The sequence below is a fragment of the Pipistrellus kuhlii genome, unplaced genomic scaffold, assembly GCF_014108245.1.
Source record: "Pipistrellus kuhlii isolate mPipKuh1 unplaced genomic scaffold, mPipKuh1.p scaffold_m20_p_23, whole genome shotgun sequence".
In the NCBI taxonomy this organism is placed as follows: Eukaryota; Metazoa; Chordata; class Mammalia; order Chiroptera; family Vespertilionidae; genus Pipistrellus; species Pipistrellus kuhlii.
Window position 1 is genome coordinate 8,547,895 of NW_023425522.1, and position 25,481 is coordinate 8,573,375.

General features: G+C 61.2%; 2 protein-coding genes and 1 long non-coding RNA gene across 11 annotated transcripts in view; 1 reads left to right on the forward strand and 2 right to left on the reverse strand.

Moving 5' to 3' along the window:
• Positions 1–68: 68 nt before the first annotated feature.
• Positions 69–21,407, reverse strand: KDM6B (lysine demethylase 6B). Of its 8 annotated transcripts, XM_036452109.2 has the most exons (24): positions 21,272–21,407; positions 14,585–14,701; positions 9,652–9,771; positions 9,281–9,422; positions 9,049–9,190; positions 8,753–8,851; positions 8,430–8,649; positions 8,232–8,324; positions 7,994–8,155; positions 7,720–7,911; positions 7,288–7,632; positions 4,925–7,191; positions 4,699–4,825; positions 4,491–4,596; positions 3,489–3,694; positions 3,318–3,382; positions 3,158–3,229; positions 2,910–3,058; positions 2,672–2,786; positions 2,384–2,571; positions 2,093–2,234; positions 1,678–1,804; positions 1,425–1,595; positions 69–1,312 (listed from the first exon to the last, which is right to left on the reverse strand). In XM_036452109.2, exons 5-24 carry the CDS (start codon positions 9,183–9,185, stop codon positions 1,289–1,291), a joined length of 5,007 nt encoding a protein of 1,668 aa, XP_036308002.1. In that variant the 5' UTR covers positions 9,186–9,190; positions 9,281–9,422; positions 9,652–9,771; positions 14,585–14,701; positions 21,272–21,407; the 3' UTR covers positions 69–1,288. The 8 variants fall into 8 exon arrangements, with proteins under 8 accessions (XP_036308002.1, XP_036308001.1, XP_036307997.1 ...); XM_036452108.2 differs by having other exon boundaries at positions 69–1,595; positions 3,158–3,226; XM_036452104.2 differs by having other exon boundaries at positions 69–1,595.
• On the forward strand, positions 18,941–25,021 carry LOC123652944. The gene is made up of 3 exons (XR_006742531.1): positions 18,941–20,183; positions 22,325–22,418; positions 24,924–25,021. It is a non-coding gene; the product is annotated as an uncharacterized LOC123652944 (long non-coding RNA).
• The window catches only part of DNAH2 (dynein axonemal heavy chain 2), a 105,107-nt gene continuing 101,464 nt past the window's right edge, over positions 21,839–25,481 (reverse strand). The window contains exons 80-88 of one of the 2 annotated variants that reach the window (XM_036452082.2): positions 24,802–24,993; positions 24,443–24,627; positions 23,872–24,100; positions 23,648–23,799; positions 23,416–23,530; positions 22,767–22,943; positions 22,600–22,674; positions 22,295–22,445; positions 21,839–22,204 (exon numbers count right to left, since the gene is read on the reverse strand). In XM_036452082.2, coding sequence (XP_036307975.2) covers positions 22,050–22,204; positions 22,295–22,445; positions 22,600–22,674; positions 22,767–22,943; positions 23,416–23,530; positions 23,648–23,799; positions 23,872–24,100; positions 24,443–24,627; positions 24,802–24,993 — 1,431 coding nt within the window. In that variant the 3' untranslated portion in view covers positions 21,839–22,049. Of the gene's footprint in view, positions 22,205–22,294; positions 22,446–22,599; positions 22,675–22,766; positions 22,944–23,336; positions 23,531–23,647; positions 23,800–23,871; positions 24,101–24,442; positions 24,628–24,801; positions 24,994–25,481 lie in introns of those variants that run through there. The other variant, XR_006742529.1, reaches the window with a different exon arrangement.

A 25,481-nucleotide genomic window follows, 5' to 3' on the forward strand; every position in this document is an offset into this window, starting at 1 on the left:
CACGGTTCGCAGCCCTTCTTCCCGGTATTCTCCCTATCAGCAGCACACTAAAAACAGGATTTTTTTTCCTGGTTTTATTTTTAATATTAATATTCTCACACAAAAATCACCGAAAATAGGGGTAGGATTGGGAAGACCCCTCTGCCCCTGGGGCAGAGAGACAGTGCAGTGCGAGGGGGCGGGACTGTGACCCCCACCCTCCGCAGCCCCAGCTGAGGAAAGAAACTGACAACACGACGACAAAGCCCCAGAGAATTCCTCCCGGTGTCCCTGCCCCAGGGAGGCCCTGGCCCTGGGCTGCTCACACTTAAAAAGAAAAGGTGGGGGCGTGAGGGGAAGGTCCGTGTTTTTAAAATTGGCCGGGGCTGGAAAGGATGGGGTTCCTTTTCCTCATAGTTCTTTAAAACTTTAAAAAAATTTTATTTTATTTATTTTTTTACAAAATACCATTTCAGTTCCCACTTCTTCCCCTACAGTACAGGAGTCGCTCACCCTCAGGCAGGGTTGGGGTGGGGTCGGATGGGGCGAGGGGGGTCTGGTCCAAGAAAGTGCAGGACGGCGGGGAGGGGAGCGGATTGAGCACCATGAGAGCCGGCCGGAGCGGGCGGCGGGCGGGGACGGGCACACTGGGGCGCAGGGGAGCCTGCGGCGGGCGGCCCTGTAGGGGTGGGTGGGATCGTTTGGGGATGCGGGAGGTCGGGTTTTCCCAAAAATGAATAAATAGGTGAGTGGGACTGTTATAAATTAAAAACAAACAAAAAGAAAAACAAAATACAAATCATAACGAAGTGAATAAACAAGAGACATGTACAGGGATCACAGCTAGCATTGGGAATAAAAAAAAGAGGTTCTGAGGGAGGGGTAAAGCCCATAGAAAGAATCTCATTAAAATCCTCGGCTGCCGGAACATCTATGTACATACACGAGCCGCGTGCGCTGCGCCGGGCAGGCGGCGGGCAGGCGTGAGGGAACCCGTATGTGAGCCCCGCCGCCGCCGGAGCCTGGTCCTTGTGTCTGTTGCTAGAAAGGCCAAAGTCGGTGAGAGGAGGCGCTGGTGGGCGAGGGGCTGCCAGCCCCCTCCCCCGTCTCCCTTTTTTTTTTTTTTCCTTTTTTCCTCGTATTTGTTTAAAAAAATTTTTCTTAATAAATTAAGTGAAGGGGAGCTGCCAATGGGTGGAAGGGCCATGCCCGTCCCCCTTCCCGGCCAGAGGCGGGACCTAGGTCCAGCCCAGGCGTGTGCTGGTGGCCCCGGCGCCCTGCAGGCGGCAGGAGGGCGGGGCATCCGGCCTCATCGAGACGTGCTGGCGGGGGCCTGCGGGAGAGCAGAGAGCGGGGCTCAGGGCTAGGCTGGGCTGGCGCCCCGTTAGCCCGCCCCTGCGGGCCCGCCCGGCCGCCCCGTGCCCGCCCCGGGCGCCGCGCCTCACCAGCGTGAAGGCGTCGTAGGCCTGCGCCAGCTCCTCGGTGCGGTACTGCTCCAGCACCACCACGCCCTGCAGGCCCGCGCTGCGGCGCCGGGCGCAGGCCTCGCAGTGCACCAGGTACGTGTTGCGGCTGCCGTTCTCGCTCGTCACGAACAGGATGTTGAACACCTCCACCTGGGACGGGGAGGCGGGCCGTCAGCGGGAGGAACGCCCCTGGGGCTCCTTGCTCCCGGGAAGGGGGAAGCCGCCCACTCACGTCGCATTCGTTGCAGTAGTAGGCAGGCTCGTCCTTAACCCGGCCCTGGTAGGCGATCTTCTTCCCGGCCCGCACCAGGCTCTCCCGCTGCACCTGGCAGTGCTTCATGGACTGCAGGAGGCAGAACCTGGGGTGGGGGTGGCGAGTGGTGTGAGGTAGGGCTGCTAGCCAGGCGGCGCAGTAGCCCTCATTTACTAGACCCCGTTAAAATTTCACGTGGGTTTTTCTCTATTTGGGCCACCGTCAAATAAAATTCCTTGGAGCAGGCACCCTGCCACCTGCTCCGAACTGTAACACGGCAGGGCGCATGAGTAAAGGGTGGAGAGGAAGATGGAGAATGGGGTTGCATTCTACAGGCTGAACAAGAGTGGGCCCAGGTCTGGTGGAAATGAGCTCCCTCAAATAGGACCCTCACTTGATCATCTTGAACAAATCGGGGTCGCTGATTTTGACGGTGCGAGCCACGTTCCAGGACACGTGAATCATGGGCACAATGGACTTGACGTTCTTCACCTCGTTCCACTCATATCGTTCCAGGGCCAGCTGGTATTGATAGGCTGTGGGCCAGAAGCAGTCATGACGGGATTCTCACACATCTCCCACCTACTTGGACCCCAGCCCCTTCCCACACAGCTGGCTCCTCCTCTCCCCCTCCCTCACCACTGAGTGTCTCTGCACCCCACCCTCTCACACCCCACCCTCTCACCGGTGAGGGGCCCAACGTTCCAGGCGATGTTGTTGCACCAGCCGGTGGCCTGCACCCAGTGCACGGTCCCCGCATTAATCCACACGAGGTCTCCAGGACGCTGCACGAAGCGGTACACAGGGATATTGGAAGCATAGAGATCATCCAGGATTGGCCACCAGGAACCTGTCAGGTAGTCCACACCGTGCCTGTGGGGTGGCCATAGGGTCAGATGGAAACCTGGCGACCCAGAGATGGGACATGGGGGGTGGGCCTACTGTGTGTGTTTGGGGGGAAAGAGGGGCGCACCGGTCGCAGAAAGCGCTGATGGTCTCCCAGTAGTGTTCATGCACCGCGAACCACTCACAGTCGCCTGGGCCTATGTTGATGTTGACAGAGCAGAAGTTGTTGTTCTCTTGGTGGCCTGCAGGGGGCAATAGAGAACGCATTGCTGGCCCAGCCGAGACCGAGCTCCTTCCCCAGGCCTCCCTTTGGCCCCCATTGGCTGAAAGCAGCGGCCCGGCCCCGCCCCGCGCGCACTCTGCACCTGGCGTTCGGCTGCCCGGGACCTTCATGTACAGCTGTACGGTGTTCATGCCCAGAATCGTGTGGCCCACGTGGCTCAGCATGTTGCCGGTAGATGTTACCCGCATGAAGGCGGGCAGCTTCAGCAGCTCCTGCAGTTGTGGCTTCCACCTGCAGCCGTGAGAGAGTCAATAAAAGCGAGAAGCTATCCCCGCCCCGCAGACCCATCAGCAGTCCTGCCCCAGGTCTGCTGGCCTCAACCCCACTGACCGCTTGGCATCAGATAGGTCGATGTTGGTGCCAAACTTGATAATGTGATGGTTCTTCGGGTCTGGTGTGCTGCTGTGGGGCGGAGAGCACACATTGGTGGAGAGCACACACAGGGAGGGAGGGCAGAAGTCACGAAAGGAAGGGGCATACTGTCCGGTACCTAGGAGGGGTTCCTGTGGTGCTGTCCGGTTCCTCCGACTCCTCATCCTCACTCTCCTTCTCCTCCTGCTTGGCCACAGGCTGAGTCAGCCACTTTCCAGGAGCCCCCCCTCAGCAGCCCCCCTCCAAGCCCCCCGATCCGCACCCCTGCCTCCCTGCGCTTGCCTCTCACCTGTAAGGACTCCTGAAATGACGAGGCCTGGTACTGTGCATACTTGGCAATGGTGGTGTGGGAGCGGGAACTCTCACAGGGCCAGATCTGCCGAGTGCCTGTCAGATCCCAGTTCTCATCGGAGGGCTGCTGCACCTGGGTGCGCACCTCCACAGTGTGCTCACCGCTCGCCTCCACCAGGGTCTTGGTGGAGAAGAGGCCCAGGTCTGCAAGGGAAGGCGGAGCAGGGTGTCGGGGAAGAGTCAGAGGGAGGGATGGAGGACCCGACTCTCTCTGTCCCTTCTTACTCCCCAAGCCTCCGACAGGCTGGACACTGGCTTCAGAGGTAGAGCCAGGGAGGGAATAGGCAGAACCCCAGCCGCACAGGAAGCTGGGGCGGTCGGCCATCCCTCATCAACCCCCTCCCCCACTGCTGCTCTGGCTTCAACTCCTCCACCAGAGCCCGCAGGTATGCAGGAGGCGCATGTGCACAGCACTTGGCATACAGCAGGTGCTTAATGAGTGACAGGTTCTTTAAGCTATCATTAGATGTAATGAAAGACTTAAGTGAAAGCCTCGAATGTGCTTTGAGTAACTCAATAGAAGGAAAATATATGGGTACAGAAGAAGCAAGATTGATTTCTATATTTTTATATGGATCCACCTACTTTTGTGTGTTTGAAATTTGCACAATAAAGGTTGGAAAAGAAAAGCCTCAAATCAGGGGTCTTCAGGGACACTCTACAATCTGTCTTCTTCTCATCCTTAATCACCAAGAAAACTAAAAGTGACTAACCAGACCCTGAGATACAGCCCCTTCCCACTTGCCTACTGTTGGATACAGATGGGAGAAAAGCCTGAGTCCAGCTCACCCACCCCTCAGAGCTCCCTTCAATGCAGCCTCCCTGTGACTAAGGGAAGCTCGCCATGGCCACTCTCCTGGTCTGTAAGAGTGGGGGCTCTCTGAGTCCCAAACCCCAAACCCTTGCATCCCTCCCCCACTTTTCTGTCCCCCACACTCACTGAGCCGCAGGGAACCTGCCAGGCCCCGGATCACGGTGATGGGATTTCGAGGGTCTGTACAGAACTGCAGCAACACTGGTGAGAAGGCGTCCCGCTTGCTCTCCAGCTGAGGGACAACCAGGAGACAGGGCGAGATCAGAAGCCTGTCTCAGGCTCAGAGCACCCCAGCAGCCCCCAACCCTGCCATTCCCCTGGAGGGCGCACATACATAGATGCTGGGTGTGGGGGGGTTGAGCTTCTCCCGGGGCAGCTTCTCCTCTGTGTTGATCTTCGGTTTCACAGACTGGGCAGGGGAAAGGTAGGACTCCCTAAACTTCCCTTTCACCTTGGCATTCCTGTGGGAGGACAATGAAGTGAGGACAGAAACGGGGTGATGGGGGAAGGGAGCCTCCCCCGGGCCAGGCCAGCAGCCTGGGGGACAGCGCCTCACTCACTTGCTGGCACGCACGACGTCAGCAGCGCAGTGGCTGATGGTGAGGTCCGCCATGCGCAGCCGCCGCTCTTCCACCTCAGAGGCGATGAAGGTCTCCTTGTCGCCGCTCTCCACCTTGATCAGCCGGATCTTCAGCTCCTTGGGGGGCCCTTCACTAAGTGATCGCAGCTTGAGCATATCGGCCCGGCTGACGCCCGGGGGCCCTGGAGCTTCCTCCCGGGACTTCTTCCCGGGGCCGGGGGCTGACGGCGCAGGTGTGGGCTGCGCGGAGGGTGCCGGAGCGGGCGGAAGGGCCGGAGCTGCGGGTGGCTTAGCCTTTGAGGCCCCCCCAGTATCAGGCCGGGCCTTCTCACGACCCTGGATCTCCTCGCTCTGCAGGTCCAGGTTCCCCAGCACCTGGCGGCTCTTTTCTTTGGGGGCCTTGGCCTTGGCTTTGGCCTTGGCCTTGGCCCTGCCCTCACGGGGCCGCCGACCCACCATGTCCTTACAGGCCCGCCTGTGCCGCCGATGCTCTTTCTGATGTTCCTTCTGATGTTCCTTCTGGTGCTCTTTCTGCCGCCGCTTACTGCTCCCTGGTCCTGTGACCGCCACCACCCCGCCACTCTCCTCCTTAGCCTGGGCAGGGGGCATCAGTCGCTCAGTTCCGCTGTCCACTGGGTCCGCCGTGTCCACAGGGTCCGCCTTGTCCGCCGGGCCTGCCGTGTCTGTGGCACTCCAGCCCACCCGCTCCACCAGGGTCTCACAAGCCCGGCTGATCTCTTCTAGCACCTCAGACTCAGAGCGAGCAGGGGGCAGAGGCAGGGGTGGGGGCGGTGGGCCGGGGGTCGTGGGGCCCAGGGCTGGCTCTTCGCCTGCCCTGTGCTCCCGGACCCAGGGCCCGCCTGAGGTAGAGAACTGAGATGATGAGGAAGCAGAGGCCTGTGGGGAGCCCTGGGCACTGGGGGCCGCTGAGGTGGGGGGCGGGGCAGTAGCACCTGATGGGGGGCTGGGGGAATACTGAGAGCTGGGCACGGGCCCAGGGCGGGCAGAAACGGCCGCTCCGGTCCCCCGGTAACAGTACTTTTGTCCCTCCAGCACAGAGGCCAAGGACTTGAGCAGGCTGGCTGGGCTGGCTGCTGGGGGGAGCGGTGGTGGCGGCGGCTGTGGCTGGGGGGGAAGAGGGAACTTGGCTAATGGTGGTGGTGGTGGCAGAGCTGGTGGTGGCTTCTTCTCCTGTTCCTGGGTGGCTGTGGCTGTGGCGGTGGCGGTGGCGGTGGCGGTGGTGGTGGCGGCAGGGGCGGCGGCAGTGGCAACAGCAGTGGTGGCTGGGGCTGTGTCAGTGGAGAACCGAGGCTGCAGCGACGCAAAGGGCTCCTTTAAGGGGGGCGGAGGGGCTCCGCCTGCCTCCTGTTGCTGCTGCTCCTCCTCCTTCCGAATGGATTCATCCAGCATCTTCATGATGTTGGCCAGCCCGTCAGGCAGGATCTTGAACTCAGCGGGCTCCTCAAACTGGTCCTCCGGCGGGGTAGAGGGGAAATCAAAGAGCCGTGCACCTCGGACTGGCAGTTCCCCGACCGCTGGCGGCACAGGCTGGGGGGCTTTACTCAGGGGGCCTGGGGGCGGCCCCGGCCCCACCTCGGGGGTCTTTGGGAAGGAGATCCTGGGCCGAGGGCTCTCCGGGCGCCTGAAGCTTCCTGAGGTATTTTGGTGGCAAGAGGAGGGAGGGGCTGGAGGCAGGGCAAGAGTTAGGGGTGCAAGAGGTGGGTCCTGGGGGCTCAGTGTTGGGCTGGGGGGCCGGGGAAGGGGGTCCATACTTCTGGCCAAATAGGGAGGTGGGGGGAAGGATACAGGCCCGGTAGGGCTGCTGCTGTGGCTGCCATTGTTGCTGCTGCTGCTGGTGGTTGGGGGAGTAGGAGGGATGTGCGAATCCTGAGTGCCCACAGAGAAACGGGGGGCCAGAGGCCCCAAGAAGCCCTCACGGTGCGGGAAGGGGAGTGGGTGAGGGCGAGGGCGTCCCTCAGCCCCGAAGAAGAGATCCTCTAAGGTCTCCCCATCCTCCAGGGCCGCCCGGCAGGCCGGGCCCTTCAGCCAGGCAGGGGGGTGTGGAGGGCGTGAGAGGCGGGGACAGGGGGGTGGAGGAGGCGAGGGGGGGCCGGGTGGTAGGGGCAGATGGGGAGTGGCAGCAGGCGCTGCCAGGAAAGGTTTCCGACCACTGTGTGTGGAGGGCCCCAGGCGGCCTTGGTGAGAAGCGACCTCCAGTGCGGGAGTTTGGTAATGGTCAGCGCCGGGCTACGGTGGAGGAGGAGACTGGTCAGAGGCCTGCTGTCACCTTAGACAAGCTCCCGCTGACCGCCCCTCCGTCTTCCCGCTGAGGCCACCACTCACCATGCCTGGGCTCGGCTCCATGCCCCGGAGACCGTTGTTGCTGCTGCTGCTGCTGCTGGTGGTGGTGGTGCCGTGGAGGCCGGGGGGCCGGGAAGGGGCGTAAGGCACGCAGGCGGTGGTTGCTGCTGGTGAAACGCTGGAGTCCATCCGCGACCTCTGAACTCTGCTCTCTCTAAGGTCACTTCCGGGGGGACGGGTGGCAGGCGGGCAGCCATGGCTCTCTGCTCCTGGGGGGCGGGGACCTGGGCCTGGGGGCGTACCCAGGACCAGCCGGTGCCCAGGGGGTTGCGCGTTGTAGGCTGGAGCTGAGTATGGACACGGGTGAGGCAGCGAGTGCCGCTGTTCCTGTGAAGACAAACGAGGACACGAATGAGGACTGGGGGACACGGGTACTTGCAGGAAAGAGGTGAAGGTCCACGGACAGCTGCTCACTTGGCGCTCTGGGGGTGCTGAGCCCTTGCGCTCAGGGCCCCAGGCATCTCCATGCAAGGTGTTCCACAGCCCCGGCTTGGTCAGCTGAAATGGAGAGCTGGTGGCGAGGCTAGGCAGGGGTGGCGGCGGCGGTGGTGGAGGAGGTGGTGGCAATGGCGGTGGTGGCAGCGGCAGCCCTGGGGGAAGGCCAGTCTAGAAGAAAAGGGGGTGTGAGGATCCCATTCCTCGCCCCGGTCTTCCCACCCCCTGCCCATCCGCCCACACCCAGCCATACCTGCTCTGAGCTGCAGCCTCTCCTGCGCTTGCCTCCGGGGCTGAGGCCCTCCTCCCCTGAAGGGCCGGAGAGCACTGCAGGAGGCACAGGCTGCACCACTGGGGGTTCAGCGGCTCGCTTCACTGGGGGACCCCCCCGCTTGGCCCCATAGTTCCGCTTGTGCTGAGGACAAAGAGAGAATGGCTCAGGTGCACACCTGGCCCAACCCTCCTCCCTATCCCGCCAGCCCTGGCCTCACCTCAACGTGCAGCAAGTTCCACACTTGCTGCAGGGGGGGCAGGGCCTTGGCTCGGTGCTGGCAGGAGCCAGCATGAAAGTTCCAGAGCTGGGCCTGGAGAGGTGGGGGAGGGGACAGGAGACAGGACGGAAGAAGGCATAAGATGAGGGCGCTGAGCCAGAGGCACAGTCCCTGCTATTATGTCTTGCCTCATCCCACCTGCTGTAGCCGGCCGATGTGGGGCCCCAGCTCGGCCAGGCTTCCTCCGTATCGCAGGGCGCTGTGGTAGCAGCGGATGGCCTCCTCATTGTCCTGCTCTGACTCGTACAGCTGCCCAAGCTGCTCCCACAGCCCTGGCTGGGCGGGTTCCCGGAGCAGTGCCTGCACACAGCCGTGCAAGGATTCCAGCTTTCCATGGAGGGGCCGTGGAGTGGGTGTCCTGCAGAGCGGAAGGGGGTGGAGAGGGGGAGTGGTCAGGGTTGAAGCCTCTTTAAAAACCCCAGGCTTACCATCCATCCCGGCACCTTTGAGTCCTCACTCACCCTGGGACATAATATGGTTTGTTGGGGTGCCCAGAGCTGCTGCCATGTGAAGGGGGTAGGGGAGCAGAGAGTGGGGACTGCCCGATGCTGGCAGAGCACCTGGAGAGAGAAGGTGCCCGTTAACAGAAGACGGAGCAGTGTTGTCCCACCCAGGAAGGAGGGGAGGGGGGATGAGAGGCAGCTGAGACCCGCCCTGAGGCCCACAGAATGGCAGAACCCAGAGAGGGAAAGAGACTGAGGGCCCCGGAGATGGAGAGACAAATTCCTGGAGACAGAAAGATGGCCTGAGTTCTCACCTGCCTCCTGGCAGCCATGCGCTACGCGGAGGGGGATGGGGCGGGCAGGAGCTCCACGCCCCCGCACAGCTCAAGCCGCCGAGGGCAAAGGCTTCCCGTGCAGCGCGGGCCCCTGGAGGGTCCACTGCCCGATGCATCCAGCCTGCGTCAGGGAAGAGATGATGGTCTTACTAGGGGCACAGCCTGAGCTGCCTGTATACACACTGCCAGCCCAGCCGCAGTTTTCCCTTACCAGGTCAGCAGTGGCCCCAGGAGCCCTGGAGATCGGGCACAGCCCCCTGCCCCAGCTCTCTGGGGGGATGGTCCCAACTCCAACCGCTCTGACAGGAGAGCCCACTGCCCTCGAGGGCCACCAGGGCCTTTCACAGCCAATTCTACAGAGAAGAAGCAAAGGGTGACGTTAGCGGCGAGAACACAGTGGGAGCTCGGGGGCTAGGTTCAGCTCTGTCACCTGCGTAGGAAACCAGGCCTTGACTTTCCCTGAGGGTAGGCCACCGGGCTAAGGAGCCCCTAGGGGCCCAGGAGAGTGAATCCGAACCGGGATGAGTAGCAGGGAGCGGGATGGTCAGTCGGGAGCCAACAGGCAACGCAGCAGCTGCTTACCCGGCCTCCGTGGGAGCGTCCTCTGACAGCCTCGGCAAGCTCCAGGAATCTGGCCAATCACAGGACTTCCTCTCTGCTCAGAGAGCCAATCATAACGCACGTCTCCGCCTCAGTAACAGCCTGCTCGGGACCAATAGGAGCGAGCTTAGCCTGGCCGCTGCGGGCGGGGGGGAGAGGGGCGGCGGAGCTGGACAGACAGGCTTGGCCCCGGATGACCCCGACGTGACCCGGCGGCTACCTACCTGGTCTCCATCTCGGACTGAATGCTCGGAGCCGGCGGGGCTGTAACCGCGTGGGTAAAGGCGGCGAGGCGCACGCCCGGGCCGGCTTGGGAGACAGCGCTCCCCGCAGGTCCCACGCACCCACAGCTCCGCCGGTGCTCCCTGTTAGTCCGCCCGAGATGCTCGCTTCCCGCCCCGCCGCCGGGAGGCCGGTGGACCGCTGACAGATCACAACGCAAAGCGCCGCCCGCCCCCCGCACTTCCCCGCGCCCACAGCCCGGCCTCCCACCCGCGCGCCCCGAGCTGCCGGGCCGTCACGGCGCCTGCCTTCCACGGCGCTCACACCCGCCCGCGCCGCGGACTGCGCGCCCGTTCCCCACGCCTGACCCTTCCCAAACCCGGTCAGGCCCCCAGCCTCAAACCCAGTACCTTCGGGTTCTCCACTCCCCTGAGCTGTCTTCAGTACCCACCGACCCCCAAAACCAAACCAACTTCTGAAAAGTCACGCACCACGGTCCCCGGTGGCGCCTCTCGCGTGGCTCCGGGATCCTCTGTGCCCTTCCCCGCCGGGGCCACGCGGTTCCCCACGGCCCACGTGGCCCCCGCCCCCCACGGGAGGGGGGATTTCGGGGGTTGCCCGTGACGTGGCCACTTGCGCAGCGGAAGCGGCGTGTGTAAGAGTACTGGGGGGGTCCTCTGGGAGGGAGGAGGGCGGGGCCCGACCGGCGGTGACATCACCCCTGTCCCACTCTCACCACCCACTCCCTTAAAGAACCCAGAGCCAGTTTCACTTCCTCCTTCACGGCGGTCCCCCCCCCCCCCATCCCTTCCCGTCCGTGCCGGTTCGACCCACAAAGGACGCGGTGCTACCCTTCCCGGGCATCTTCCCTTTAGCCTCAGTCCTTCCTGCCCGCCTCTCAGACCCCAGGACTCGTCCCCGCGCCGCCTCCTCTCCTACCCTCGCTCCCTCAGGTAGGAGCCGGCTCGCTCCCGATCGGCCCATTGAGAGTCTGGAGTACAAAGAGCTGGAGTGGAGTACAAAGCGGCGGGGCGGGGCCAGCCTCCAGCTGGAGCCCGGGCGCAGGAAGCCGGGGGAGCGGCGGCGAGGGGCTGGGGGCGGCTGGAAAGTTCACCTCGCTGTCAGAGCCTGCGCTGCGGGGAAATTTCCACCCAGCCCACAAGGGCAAGTGGGTTTCTGGTTAAAACGGTCCTCCCTCCACGGGGCAAGGTCGTCTGTTTGCAGGCAGGCGCCTGGGCCCTACAGGTCCCGGCGGGCCATGCTGGCCGGGGCCTGGGCTCCGCGGACCCTCCGCAGTTCCCGTGGAGTTTCTGCCGGAGCTCACTCCACCGCTGCCTTCCCTGCAGCTCCCGGGCTCTGGGACAAGCACTGCCTTCACTGCGGCCAAGTACAGCCTGCCGGCGGCCCCTCCTCCATGTCGAGGGACCAAGGCCCAGACAAGGAAACGGAGAACCGGGGGTCCCGATGTGAGGCACAGACCCCGCTTGGGAAGTGGTGCCCAGGGCGCTACCCAGTTACCAGGAAACGCGGCTTCCCCTCCGGCGATGATGACACTTCCCCTCCACCACTTCCCCTTTCCCACGGGGAACTGACTCAGCTTTCCCCAAATCAGGGAGTCCGGTCCCTCCAGCCCCTTCCCACCCCTGCCCTCCCCACCCCCACCCGCCCGTCTGCCGGAACTCAAAACACAACAGCCCTCGCGGAGGGCAAACTTCCTGTGTCCTAACACCCCGTGGATCCCGGCGCCCACCGGGACCCGACGCCCGACTCCCCGCCGCCTCCCTCGAAGCCCTCCCTCGGGGTCTGATTCAGGCTGAGGTGGGGGGCCGTGAGTCACCCTGAAAACCTCCCCCTATTCCCACTGACTCAGCCCCCGCCTCCCAGAAAACACAGACACACAGTCATTGGCAGACACAACTCAGCCCACACGCCGCTCGCCGCGGGGCCGCGGAATTTCCCTCCCGCCTCCCCGCGGCCCCCCCGCGCCGCCGGCCCCGCCGCTCACACCTGTTCCCGGCGCCGCGCCGTCCACTCTCACCTCCACTCTCGCTTCGGGCGGGACCAGCCCGCCCGGCTCCCGTGTCCGTACTAACCGGGGGAGGGACAGCCACAGAGACACCGGGATCCGCGGCCACGGTGAGAGGCGGACGCGCGGCCGCAGCCAGGCTGGGTACAGCGAGCTGGGGGGCAGGCATTCCAGCCTCCCCGCCGGACCCACGGCCCCGGAGCCGGCCGCTCACAAAGGGTTAATTCCTCTCCAGCGACGCCACGCCCTCTCCATCCGGGCACTCCCGGCTAAGCCTGGCTCCGCCCCCTCCATCCGGGCTCCGGACTTGGGGACTTTAACCGACCCCCTCCCCCTAAACCCGAGAGAAGCCCACTCCATCAATCACACCCACTTAACTCCCTCCGGCCCTGAGTCCCGAGCAGCCCCTCCACGCACCGCCCGGCCGCGCCGATGGGCCACGGACTCACGTGCCGCCGCCGAGACGGACCGCAGACGGGCTGCACCGGCGGGCAGGCGGCAGACACGCCGCACGCGCGGGGGTGCCCGTCCCGGAACCCGCCGCACCCCGCTCCCAGCCGAGGCTCCTTCTGCCCGGCGGGAGCGAGGGGGTTCGGGCTCGCTTCTTACCTGGGGGAGGGGGAGGGGAGACGGGGGAGAGGGCCGCCGGCTGGGGCTCGGCGGTGACTCAGCCCCGGGCAGGCCGCCCGTTCGGGATTCCCTTCCCCAGCCGCCCCCCGCCCCCCGCGGCTGGCCCCTCCCCGCCCCCACCGAGGAGTGACAGTGCGGCCGGCCCGGCGTGTGTCACTGCGAGCCCGTGTCTGCCTCGGACCGGCCCGCTGTGCGCACCAGCCTGTCTAGTGAGGCCGGCTCTGTGTGGGTCCCGGTGTGTGTCTGTGCACCTGCATATCTGTCCATCTTGTCTTCGGAGCCTGTGTCAGAGCGCTCCTGTCATTATGCCTGTCTACAGGACTCCGCAGCTGTCTCTGTCTGTGTGTCTGCCTGGCTCCTGGCTCGGTCTTTTGTCTGGGTCTGCCTCTGCATCACTTTCCTGATCACGTGTGTCTCTGCACATACCCTTCAGTGTTTGCCTTCATGTTCCTGAGCAGCCAGGGAAACACTGGCGCAGACTGGCCCTGTTGACTCCTCACTTCCCTGAATCCTAACATCTTGCAGGATCAGTGATGCTTCTGTTTGACAAGTATCTTATTAGGTGGCTGTCTGCCTTCTATCAAGTTCTGTCCTATTCCTCAATATCCTTGCTTATCCTCCAGCCCCCTGGGGCTCCCATTCTGATAATAATTGCTAGCATTTACTGAGTATTTATTACATGCGAGGCACTTTCTATACATTTTTAAAAGTCTTCCCCAAAATCTGATTACTTATATTACGAATTTTTCAGATGAGGAACTTGAGGCTCAGGAAGGTTAGGTAACTTGGCCCAGGTCATTCTGCAAGAGAGTGGGAGAGCTGGGCTCCTTTCAAGAGCCTCGTTCTTACCGCCCTCCTATCATGCCTCTGTCCTATCCTCCCGCTGTTGGTTTTATCCTCACAGGCCATTTCCGGGGGCAGCCTGCCCCTCAGCTCTCTCCCAGATCACCATCCCAAGTGCCTCCTGTCCTCTACAGAAGGTGTGGGGAGGTGGCTGTGCAACAGATCTCAGAAGCCATAGGTTTCCTGGCCGTGACGCTCATTCGGTTAACACATTCTCTCAACACAATGCCACTGAGGTACACCAATGTGCAAACCACCTTGCCAGAGACACAGAAGACAAACAGTCCCACTCAACAAGTCAGAGTAATGGGGAAGAGCAACGCCCATTCACAGAACTTCAGTCCCTGCCATCGGCACTACCTTCTTTCCTACGGAGGAACAGCAGACGGGTCAGGACCTCAGGCCAAGAACTGGCAGAAGGAGAGAAGCCAGCAGCAGAGGAGTAGAAGCTAGGGTGTGTGTGAGTCGGGGCAAATGCCGTAGTGTAGTGGGAAGAGAACAGAAGAGGATCTGGAAGGAAAGGTGAGAGGCCCAGACTGCCACAGCAAGAGCAGATTATTGTAGCAATGGCCCCCAGTATCCCTCCAAACCCGCCACTCTCATAGGGGCACAGCCCTGTCCTCCCCCTGCCAAGCAAAGTCCTTCCAGCGAATGTATCTCCCCTCTACTTTCCAGCTCGCAAACCCTAGCTCAGGGGTCTTCAAACTTCTCTCATTATGAGAATCACCTGGTGGAGTTGTTAAACCACAGATTCCCGGATCCCAACTATAAGAAGTGCTATCAGGAATCTGTGTTTTAACACCTCCACCAGGTGATTCTCATAATGAGAGAAGTTTGAAGACCCCTGCCTAGCTTAATGCAATTCAATCAGCAACTGAGTTGCAGCACCTGGGGGAGGACTATCGGTGGTAAAGGAGAGGCTGGGAAGTAAAGGGCTGAACCATTCACAGGCAACAGAGGGGAGCTCCATACATAGAAGGCTGAACCACTGGAGCACCATAGGCAGGGGATGCTCAGAGGAGTGGGCATGGTCCGGATCAGTGGTCGCCCATCTTTCGGACCTCACGGACCACCAGTGGTCTGCGGGCCATGGGTAGGGACCGCTGATCCAGATCATACCACTATCCTTCGAGCATGCGGTGCAAATGGACCATTGGAGTAGGATGGGGTGTAGTACTCAGGGATAGGACTTACCAGATGGAGTTTGGTGTGTCCTGTCTCATTGGAATCAGTGCCCCAAAAGTGGGGTGCAGCAGACCACAGTGGGTGAGGCGGGTGGTACTATGGGGATGGCATGGTGCCTGGGGGAACCTAAAAGAGAAAAAGCCAGTTAAAGATGGGCTCTCCCAGTCTGCAGCATTTCTCTGCTCTCTGTGCCCTTAGTGAGGAGAAACCTGGCTCTGGTGATCAGATGGGATGGGAGCATCTGTTTCCCATGGCAACCAGAAATGCCATAGCCAAAGTGGTCCTCCAGCCTTCCCCTCTAGGAAGCAGTCTGGACTGGGGGTGAAGGGAGCATGCTATAGTATCTGCGTAAGTGGTTATCCAACCCAAGATCTCGGACTCTCCTGCTGAGAATCCTAGCCCGGAGTAGGCCTGGCTACCCTTGACATCTGCATCCTAGTCACCTTCAATCCTGGCCCCAGGCAAGCTGATCCTTTCCCTTCAGCTCCGTCTCCTCCCTAACCTTATCAAGACACCAGTCAACCCCACCCTCTGGACTCTGCCCCCTCTCCTCCCCCCAGGCGGGCACAGGCAGGCCTCCTGAGCAGCACAGGTGGCCAGACGAGATGAACAGGCCCAGCAGGGAGAAGCCTTCCTCCTCAGCCAGGACTGTGGCTCTGGTTCTGGGGCTGGAAGTGGCCTCTGCTGCAAGCCTCCCTCTATCCCACCCCTCCAGGCCATATCCTGTTTCCCCATCACCTCCTTCCTCTTCTGTGTGGCCCAGGAAGGGGACAGAGGCCTCCCCCTCCTCCCCTAACCCTGACACGGCTGCGTCTTTTAGCATGTCCGTTTGCATAGTCTAAGCAAGAACCAGGGGTCCATCCAGGGATCAGACCTAAGCCTGTCTCTCTTCACCTCAAACTCCTCAGGGATCTGTTTCCTGTTCCCTCAGCCACAGCTCTCTGCCCTTAAGGACCCAGATTCCTAGGCTCCCCAGGTACTTGGGCTCTCAGTCCAGTCTCTCCATTCCCTGGCCTTCCAGCCCCCGTTCTTCCCCTGCCCCAGAGACTCTGCTGCCAGCCCCCAGCCTCCATGATGCAATGTGCTGCAAGCGGCCTGGGCTGCTGATGACACTGCCCCTGGGGAGGTGCTATTTCTGACCCAAGCAAGCCCCTTGCTGCCCCAGGGCAGTGGTCAGCGGCAGTCTGGAAAGGCCAGGCTGGCAGGTTGCTTCTGCTGGAGAAGGGAGCTTGAGGCTGGAACCCTCCAGGACAGGGTCACTCAGACTGTGGAAGCAGGGAGAGTGGGGGGAAAGACAGACAGACACACAGAGGCCTGTACTGCTGTGTATGTGGTGGTTTTAGGGGGGAAGGGGACGCTGGGAGGCTCTAGTCTGGAGAAAAGGAGTGCCAGGCCTTAGGACAAACTAAGAGGAGGAGTAAGGGGCAGCCAAGGGGGTCAGTGGTGGGTGTATGGGGTGTCTGGACACCAGAGTGGGGGAGGGGCCAACAGCCATTTAAAGGGCCAGCCCCAGAGCTTTAATCCCTCACCAGCCCTGGCCTGAAGCCGGAGGCTGTAATTCATCTGTCCAACAGCTGGGGTGGGTGTGTTTGGGGGGGGGGGGCATGTGGACTGGGAGAGGGAGCTGGGGGAGGGGCTGGGCTCTCTCGTGCACAGAGCCAAACAACAAAAGGGGAAGCTGAAGGGCCAGCTCGTGTGCCGGAGCCAGGCTGCTGACCTGCAGACCCGCCCGGGGCCCTAACCTGGTGACCGACCGGCTCTGCAGTTTGGACTCAGTGACTCTTGGCCCAGGAGTCCATGAATCCCAAAGTGTGTCTTGGAGAAAGCCCAGGATGAATGCCCCCCAGGGCAAGCTGTCAGCCCTCCTTGCACTTCCCCAGCCACAGCCGTCCCAGACCTGACAGGCCCCACAGCAGCCTCAGCCTCAAATGCCCTGCTCTTCAGCCCAGCCTCTCCAGACAGGGCCTGCCTGCTCCCAGCTCCCCTTCCTGCTGGCACAGGGTGGCAGCGGCCACACCAAGACTGTCCCTTTAAATCATTACCACCCCTGATTGTGTGGACTAACCCAGGCCCCTACCCCCCCCCCCCCCAGGCAAGCAGCCCGCACCCCTCCCCACCAGAGTCCCCAGAAATGTGAGGACCATTTAAAGGGACAACAGAGGCAGCCGGGCTGCCAACCACCCCCTCAACCCGCACACACACTCACAGCCCCTCTCCCGAGCGACACACAGCCCCCACAAAAGGCCCCCCAAATTCCGGTTCTCTCCCCACCCCTGGAGATTGCTAGAAGGAAAAGGGGGGCCAGAGTTGGGGGCGGGGAATTGGGGGAGCAAGAAAAAGACAGGGACCCCCTCCTTCCTTTAGAGCCCAGGGGACAGGTCAGAAGGAAAGCGGAGCCCGGAGGAGCAGGGAGACGGAGCCCCAGAAGGTGCCCGGGCAGACCTGGGCGCACAGGCTGTCGGACGCGGGGAAGGGAGTCGGGCTGCACGAGACCGCGGCGCGGCCAGCGGGCGGCCAGCCCAGGCCGGGGAGCTGGAGCGGGGAGGGCCGCGGAGAAAGAGGCATGGCCGGGAGCGGGGAGACGGAACCGGGGAAAGGGGTCATCCGGGAAGGAGCGAAGGAAAACCAGAGAGGAGAGGGCAAGTCAGGCCTGGGTTACCTGCTGGGTGTCTGTCCCCCGGCGGTGCCCCCGGAGTCCGGGTAGGGAGGGGGGAGCAGCAGGGGGGGAGTGGGGGCTGGGGGGCGGGGGCGATGGTCCCTCCTCTGCCTCCTGGGCCTGCCCCAGCGCTAGCAGCCTCTGCCTCCCTCCCTCCTCCTCCCCGTCCCTGAGTCCCGGAGTCAAACAAAGAACTGTAGCAGGCTCTCCCCAACCCCCTCCCTCCCTCCTCCTCCTCCTCCTCCTCGTCCTCCTCCTCCTCCTCCTCCACCTCCTCCTCCCTTCCCTCCCTCCCCACCAGCAGGCTCCCTCCTCCCTTCCGGTCTCTTCCTTTAACTACCCGCCCCCCCTCCAGCCCCCAGCACTAGTCTCTCTCCGCTCACCCACCCCAACATTTTACACACCCTCGCCCAGCCCTGTCCCCGAAAGGAAACTGTGGAGTTCCTTTGCAAATCGAAAGGCTCCAGAGAACAGCACAGGGAGGGGACTGGGGTCTTGCTTAAAAGTCAAGAACCACAACACAATTATTTTATTTTCGCAGCCAGAGGAATAGTCTTAGCTGTTTCTTCTCCACGAGGAGGAAAAATAAACCTAAAGAAAGCGAAAACAAATCTGACTGAAGCCTTCATCAAATAAAGTGCACAAAGCAGTGGAAGCTAATCACCACCACCACCACCACCGAATTAACACAAACCACCGCTCTGCGAAGAATCCTCAGGCACTGGCCTACCAACGTGAATAATAAAAATAGTAACTCACATTATTTAGCCATTTCATGGCAAGCATTCATTCAGGGTGCAGTTTATGCCAGGCACTGTGCTCAATGCTATGCATAAATTATCTCATTTTTCATTCTCCCAACTGCCTAGAAGGAAGGTGCTCTATGGATATTTAAAATTTCCAGATTAAGAATATGAAGCTCAGAGGTGTTGTGACCTTTCCAAGTGCCTATGGAATGAAGTCTGACCTGACAGCCCACGCTTCAAGGTATATAAGGTTTATAAAAAGAGAAACCATTTTTTTCCCCAGTACTGTAACAGACCCAGGACTTAATAACCCCATAGCTATCAACTGAGTCCTCCCTTAAGAGAAAGACCCACCCACCTCCACGAGATAAACACACTGACCTTTCATTCTAGTACTACTTCTTGGCCCTCCCCCTCACGCTGAGGGTGGAGGTGGGGGTGCCACTGGTTAAGGTCAGACAGAGCTGGTGACAAGTGGATCCTCCACACCACACACAGCTCTCCTAGGGGCAGCTGTCCTGCCACCACTCTCACTTCAACACAGAATGAACACGGAGCTACAGGACCCTGGGCAACGCGGGAGATGGGAAGGAAAAGGACATCTGGAGGCTCTTCCAAGAGAGGAGGGACTGGGGGGAAAGCTCGCCGGTGCCAATCTAGGGAAACGTGACCGAGAGTTCTCCGAGCCCAGCAAAGGGTCTTTGCACCACACCACGCCCGCGCCCGCCCCCTTCCAAAACTCCAGGCCAGAGTTTCCCACCTGCTGGATGCTAAGGCGCAGGGAAGGGAAAGGGGGAAAAGATGGCACGGGGCTGGATCTGAAATTGGGGCAGAGGTGGGGGGCCGGAATGGCCAGGGGAGGAGGACTCATTGCCTGGCAACAATTCCGGGCACGTGCGCTGGTGACATCATCCCGGGCCATCTCTAACGCAGACCTTTGACACCTCGAGGGGAAGAGGCGCCGCTGGCTAAGCGTCTTGGAAAATAGCTTTAGGAATCCCGGGAACCCAAAAAGGAGAGGCAGGTGGAAGCTGGACCCTAGCATCCTGCTCCTGCTTTTCTCTCTTCTACCCTCAGTTCGGCTCCAACCCCGGGGACTCGGGCCTCTCGGCTCCACCTCTCCGCCTCCGGCCCTGACCTCCCAACCCACATTTCTGACGGAGTCCCGGAGTCCCGACACGCCTCTCAGAGATACCGTGCCTTCGCTCCCCGGAGATCCCGGGGGAGGTGGGAGGCGGGCGGTGTGGGGCGGAGGCGCCGGATCCCGCGGGATCTGTCTCCCAGCAGGGAGGCCGCCAGCCGGAGTCTGTCTGGGTCCCCCCTCCCCTGCCCCTCCCCGCGCTGCTCCAGGGCGGAGTCTGCGGAGTTGAAACCAGGACACGGCGAGAGGAAGAGTTATATAACTGGGAGAAGCCGGGAGGGCGAGTGGAAACGGGCACCAACGGCCCGACAGGAGGCGAGGGAGGTGCAAAGCGCCCCGAGGCCGGTGGAGAAGGGCAGGGTTCTGGTGCTCAAGGAAGGAGAATTCACGCGCAGAAAGGACGCGCTGGCCCGGGAAGTCACCGGGGCTTCCCCGCAGGGCCCTCCCGCCACCAGCCACAGCAGCTGGGCCTGAGCGACCGAAGCCCCGGGAAGGGGCGCTGGCACCGGTTCGGTTCCTCTTGCGGAGGCAACCAAAGCCAAAGTCCGGGAAGGCGGCGGCGGAGCCTGTGGGGCCGGAAACCGCAGCTCCGCCCTGCCGCCACCTGGGAGGGCGGGTGCCAGCTGGGAGGGGGTGGGAGACAGGTAGCCGGCCGATCCCGCCCAGGACTGGGCATGACTGGTTCGAGACCTCGAGGAAGAGGGCAGCGGGACCCACACGTCTGGGTCGGGAGGGCCCTGCGGGGAAGCCCCGGCCCGCACACCCCGCAGACGGTCCCAAGGGGCCTGGGGGCGGCGAGCGGGCCCGGGGCGCAGGCGCGGGGGGCGGGTTCCGGCGCGTGCGGCGGGGGGCGGGGCGGGGGCGCGAGCGTGTGGGAGTGCACGTGCAGGCCCCCGCCGCCCGGCCGCTCCCCCCGCCCTCCTGCTTCCTGTCGCCGCACGACGCCGCTCCCCATTGGCTGCCGGGGATCTGACGTCAGGGCCGTCCGCCGGAGCGGATTGGGCCGACTCGAGAGTTCGGGAATCTGGCTCCGTAGTCTGGCTCTCCAGTTACTCTGGCAACAGGGTAAGCAACGGCGGGGGGCCGAGGGGGCGGAGAGAGAAGGGTCCCCGCTCCCACCTGACAGCCGCCGGATCCATCTTAATGCCAACTCGCTGCCTCCCCTCCTTCCTCCCAAACTCTGGCTGTCCCTCCCGAGAATCAAGCATCCTGCCCTCGACCTTTCCCAGTCCCCCAGGCCCTCATGCTCGCCGACTCCCACCCCAGGACACAGCCACCAACCGCAGCGACTGGCAGCGGATCTGAGTTGCTTAGTAACCAACCCGCGTGCCCCCTCCTCGGTATGTACCCGAGCCCCGGGGGGCGGAGACTGAGCCCCGAGCCGGGGCAGAGATGACAGGAAACCCAAAGAGCACCTCAGCCCACCTTTCCCTCCGGCTGGGGCGGGGGGCTTCGGCTGCCCTCCAGGCCCTGTGCCCACCTCACCCCCCTCAGCTTGGGCAACGCGTCTCGCCCTCGCCACCTCGTGGCCACGTCGGGAAGGTCAAGCACAAAGAATGGCCCGAGCCCCGCGAGGGTTAGGAACGCGAAAGGGAGAGCGAGGCAGGATCCGCGAAGAGATCAGCGGGATTGGGCCGAGTGGAGGGAGGGGAGATGAGGCGGAGGCCACAGCGTGGAGGCAATCGGAGCTCCTGGTGTGAGGGTCAGGGTTGAAGACAAAACCCCCCATTCATGAAAAGTACCGGGGAGAAACTCCAAGTGGCCCCGGGGTCGGAGACACAACCCTGCTTAACCACGTCCGACCGCCAAGGCCATCTTACTGACCCACCTGCCAACTCTGACCTGCCGTTAGGGCCCCGCGGCCCGCCCCGCCCCATTCTCGAGAAGGGGAATCCCAGCCCAAGAGGGACCGCGAGTGCTTGGAGGCCCCTCACAACATCCGGAGCCAAGCCAGCCGCCTCTCGGCTCTCCCCGCTCCCGCCCTGCACTTTTCTAGGACACCTGGGTGTCCTGCGCCCCAGTCTTCTTCCCAAAGCCTTTGCTGAGACCCAAATGTCCATCCCCGGCTCTGCTCTGCCTGCGACTCCGGCGTCCCGCCCCCCTGAGAGGAGACGGTTCCCCTCCTTCGAGACGCCCTCGCGGCTCCCGGTTACCTGATCCTAGGTGTCCCAGGTGTGCAGATTCCCCAAGGTCTCCCAGGGGGTCGAGCGGCCCCCCCCTCCCAGGTCGGGGCTGGGGGGGCCGCTCCGCCCCGTGGCGCAGTTGGATTTTCCAACACAAGCCCCGCCCCGCCCCGCCCCGCCCCCTGCTCGGGGCCCCGCCCCTCCTCGCGCCAAAGTGCCCCCTTCTCGGCTCCGCCCCGCCTCTTGCTGGTCCCTTTCGCCTCAGCTCAAGGGCCGAAAAGTGTGCCAAACGTGGACTGCGGGCTTCAGGGTACAGGGTGCAGGGTCCAGCCCCGACCCTCGTCTGTCAAACCCCTATTCCATTTGGATCACGCGCCTTTCCGAAGTAACTGCCGCCCCCGTTCTAGTCCGGCACTTAGACCTAGCCACGCCTTCTTAGGCCCCACCGCTCTGCCCATTCATTCGAGGCCACGCCTCTGTCTCAAGGCCTCCCACTTCCCTTGCTTCTTTCCCCATCCAGCGGCGCTCACAGGAGCTCCCAGGTCCTCAGTAAGGCTTCCTCCTCAAACCCCAACGTCCCACTGAGAAACTTGAGACTTGCAGACACGGTGTTTTACTGCACTGAACTCCAATACAATTATTAGCCTTTGTGTCTAGCACACTAGGTATCTCCAGGGCCCCGTCACACAACACATTCAACCAAGGTCAAGACTTGAGGGAGGTCCAGCCTCGCTCGGCCTGAGGTGCACCGTCAGCTTTGGTTCTTAGAGTCCCCGATCCTCTCTCGTGGGGAGAAGAGGAGGCCTTCTCAGTTGTCCAAGTTCATGAGTAGAGCAGTGCCCCTCTTGATCCAATGATCAGATGTCATGGTGCCACACCGCAGGTCGATCCCGATGACAAAGGAGGCTCTGTCCGAGTTGCCTGCCCGGATGGTATAGTAGTAGCAAGGACAGGAGTACATACCTGAGGGAAAAGAGAAGGAATCAGACCCGGAGCCTCTGGGAAAACAGGGCAGCAGAGGATGGGTTAGGGAGGTCTGAAGGAGTGTCCCACCCTTGGCACTCTTCTTCCTACTCTCTGTAGGCCGGAAGTGGATCGTGGGCATGAGGCAGACAAGCTGCATGGGCTCCGCCTCCACCAAGCAGGAGCTCTTCCGGTCCCAGCCAGCACCTTCCAGGTACAGGCCTCGAACCCAGACACCATCCTGGGGAGACATGGGAGCAGGTTATGGGAAGTTGAGCACCCCTCACCTGCCACCTCTCCTCCCTACTCAACCCATTGTTTCCCACCTTTGCTCCCGGCACGCGCCTCCCCCATTCCCGCCTCTGCTCAGAGCCCCAAGCACGCCTGGCTCCTACCTTGGGTGGATACACTAGGTTGCTGTCATCCACAGTGGAAACGATAAACTCCCAGGAGAGAGAGTCCACTGAAATCTGGGATTGGAGGTGAGAGTAAGGGAGGCCCCCCGAAGAGTAAATACATGTCCCCAGCACCCAGGCCCTGCCACCCTCTCCACGAGGCTCACGTTGTTTTGGCGAGCTGAAGACTGCAGCACGGCGGTGAGGAAGCCGGTGGGGAAGGTGAAGCCAGACAGCCAGAAGATGACAGGAGGCCGGGCACGACTAGCCCACACCTCAAACTGTTCCACGCGCAAGGCCAAGTCCCGGGTCCACGCAGCCAGTGGCTTCTGGGAGGGATACGCCTGGAGGAGCAACAGTGTGTGCTCATTCATTCACTTACTCTTACATTCAAGTCCTTATTTTGAGCCCTCGGAGCAGGCATGAGAAGAACGTGTGATGCCAGCCCCTGTTCCCCAACTTTGGGTAAAGCACTCCAAAAGCCAACCCCCAGAAAAGAAACAAAAGATGACAACTATTAACAACAATAGCAACAGTCATAGTAGCCAGTCACCATTATTGAAGCACCTACTAAGTGCTATGCACAGAACTGGGAATCCTGGAAACATCCTTCAAGTTAATAACTTGTCCTGAGTTAATATCTCATGCAAAGCCAGTCAATGAATGGCAGAGCCAGATTTCAACCGGAACCTCCTGGCTCCAAAGCCCAGGCTTATTGCGTTTTGCTGTTTGCCTACCAAGAACCAGGAGGTGGAGGGCACAGGGAGGAGAGGAGAGCTCACTGTTGGAGTAGGATCAACAGTGGTGTAATCTTGCCTTTCCCCAGAGTGGAGGGACGTGGGCATCAAAGATACAATTGAAAATCTCTTCCAGGCTTGTAGACATGACGATGAGACCCTGAATGCCCTTTTCCAGGTCTGTCAGTGAGGACCTGAACAAATAGGGTGGAGGTTAACGATGGGATGGGCCTGTAAGACTCATTCTAGGCAGGAGGTGAAGGTTTTTCTTCTCCCCCCCTCCCCAGTCTGCAGAGCTCTCTCCATCTTACAGCATGGTCTCCATAAGCTTGTTGTATCTCTGGATCTCCTGCAGAAGGACCACATTGAGAGGGGAGGGGTCCAGAGCCAGCAGTTTCCGGGTCCCCTCATAGTCGATCATTTCAGGGATCTTCTGTTTCACATCAGCGGCCAACTCAAGGACCTGGTGAGGCAGAGCTCTGAGCGCAGCCCTCTTTCTGATGGCTTTCCCGCCCCAGGCGTCTTCTGTTCTTACCTTCTCTTCTCGGCTCTGGCCTCCAGCCCTGGAGGGTGTAATCTGGGGTTGCAGGGAAAACAGGGTCTCAAAGAGAGTCCGTGCCTCCGTGATCTGGGAGGCCACGTCCGCATTGGGGTGCTGGCCAAAGGCCTCAGGGGGGTCCATGCCAGGCAGCATGCTGATGTACTCCTTGTAAGAGGCCAGGCTCCCATCTTTGGGGATGAAATAAGTCTCCAGTACTGACAACCTGGAGAGCCACAGCATGATTATCACATTGTGAGCACTCCGGGCTTCAAACCGGGCCAGATCCAAGTCCCTACGTATGTCCCATTTGTCCAACTCTGTTCTTGTTCTTCCTGCCAATCCTACACACTCTGCCTTCTTCCAATTTCACATTCTCTCCTCAAACACCTCCCCTACCCTCTGCCACCTGGTGTCCCTGTGTCCTCTGGTCTCCACCCCCTTACCGTAGGTGCTCAGTGTCCCCACCCCTCACTGGTAGGTGCTCAGTGTCCCCACCCCCTCACCGGTAGGTGCTCAGTGTCCCCAACCCCTCACCAGTAGGTGCTCAGTGTCCCCACCCCCTCACCGGTAGAAGGGGATGGATAGAGCCTGTTCACAGAAATAGTCATTGATGTAGGTGGTGAGCAGGCGCCGGTCCCAGTCATCCGTGACGTGCCCACCATAGTTGATGCCGGAAATGAGGTACTTGAGCGCATCCCAGGGTGTCTCCTCGTACTCATCCAGATAGAGGCTCAGCAGATTCTCTGACACCTGTGGGTGGTCCCGGCCCAAACCCCACACACAGTTATTGTAGGAACTCTTCCAGTGGGGCTCCCCCCACGGAGCTTTAACAGGCTTTTGTAAGTGGATTTTCCTACGGGGAGCCATGGGACCAGGAGGACAGGAAGGCAGGGCTGGGATAAGGGACCCCTGGTTAGAACCAACCTCAAAGTCGGAGTCATTGAAGCCATAAATAATGTTCCAGCCAAGCTGCAGGAACTTTTTACGTTCGAGTAATACAGAGTGGAAGAAGCAGAGAGAAAACAGCAGCTTCTTATACTTGGCAGGTTTGGAGCAGCGGGAAAACTGTGGTTCTGTCATCAGTTGGTAAAGACGGGTCATGTTGGCCTTGAGGCCCTGGGGACAATGAAGTACAGAGAGGGGATGACATCAGCATGCTCTGCTCTGCCACTAGCACCACCGTGTGCAGCTGTGGAGGTGCTCGCTGCAGGGCCCTGGCTGAAGGGCTGGGTGGAGGCTGAAATCTAGTCCTGATCTGCATGCCAGCATGTGCACCTGTTCACAGGGCTGGTGCCTCTCTGATTCACATAAGGCATTGTATGGGCTAGTGGCAGCCCTACCTTCTTGTTCTCCCACTTTTGAACCTCTCAGTTAAAAATGATGGATAGGCCATTCAATTTGTAAGTACCAGAAAATAGGAACAAAGACAAAGATAAACATGCAACTGGTAGTGAACAAAATGTACACGATATTATGTGTAAGGATTCAGTGTAGATTAAAAGGGCCATAGTATATCATCAAGGGGGAACATTCTAGTGCTTGGATTTATCAGGCTTCATGAATAAGATGGGATTTGGGCTAAGTCTTACAACTGGGAAGGATAT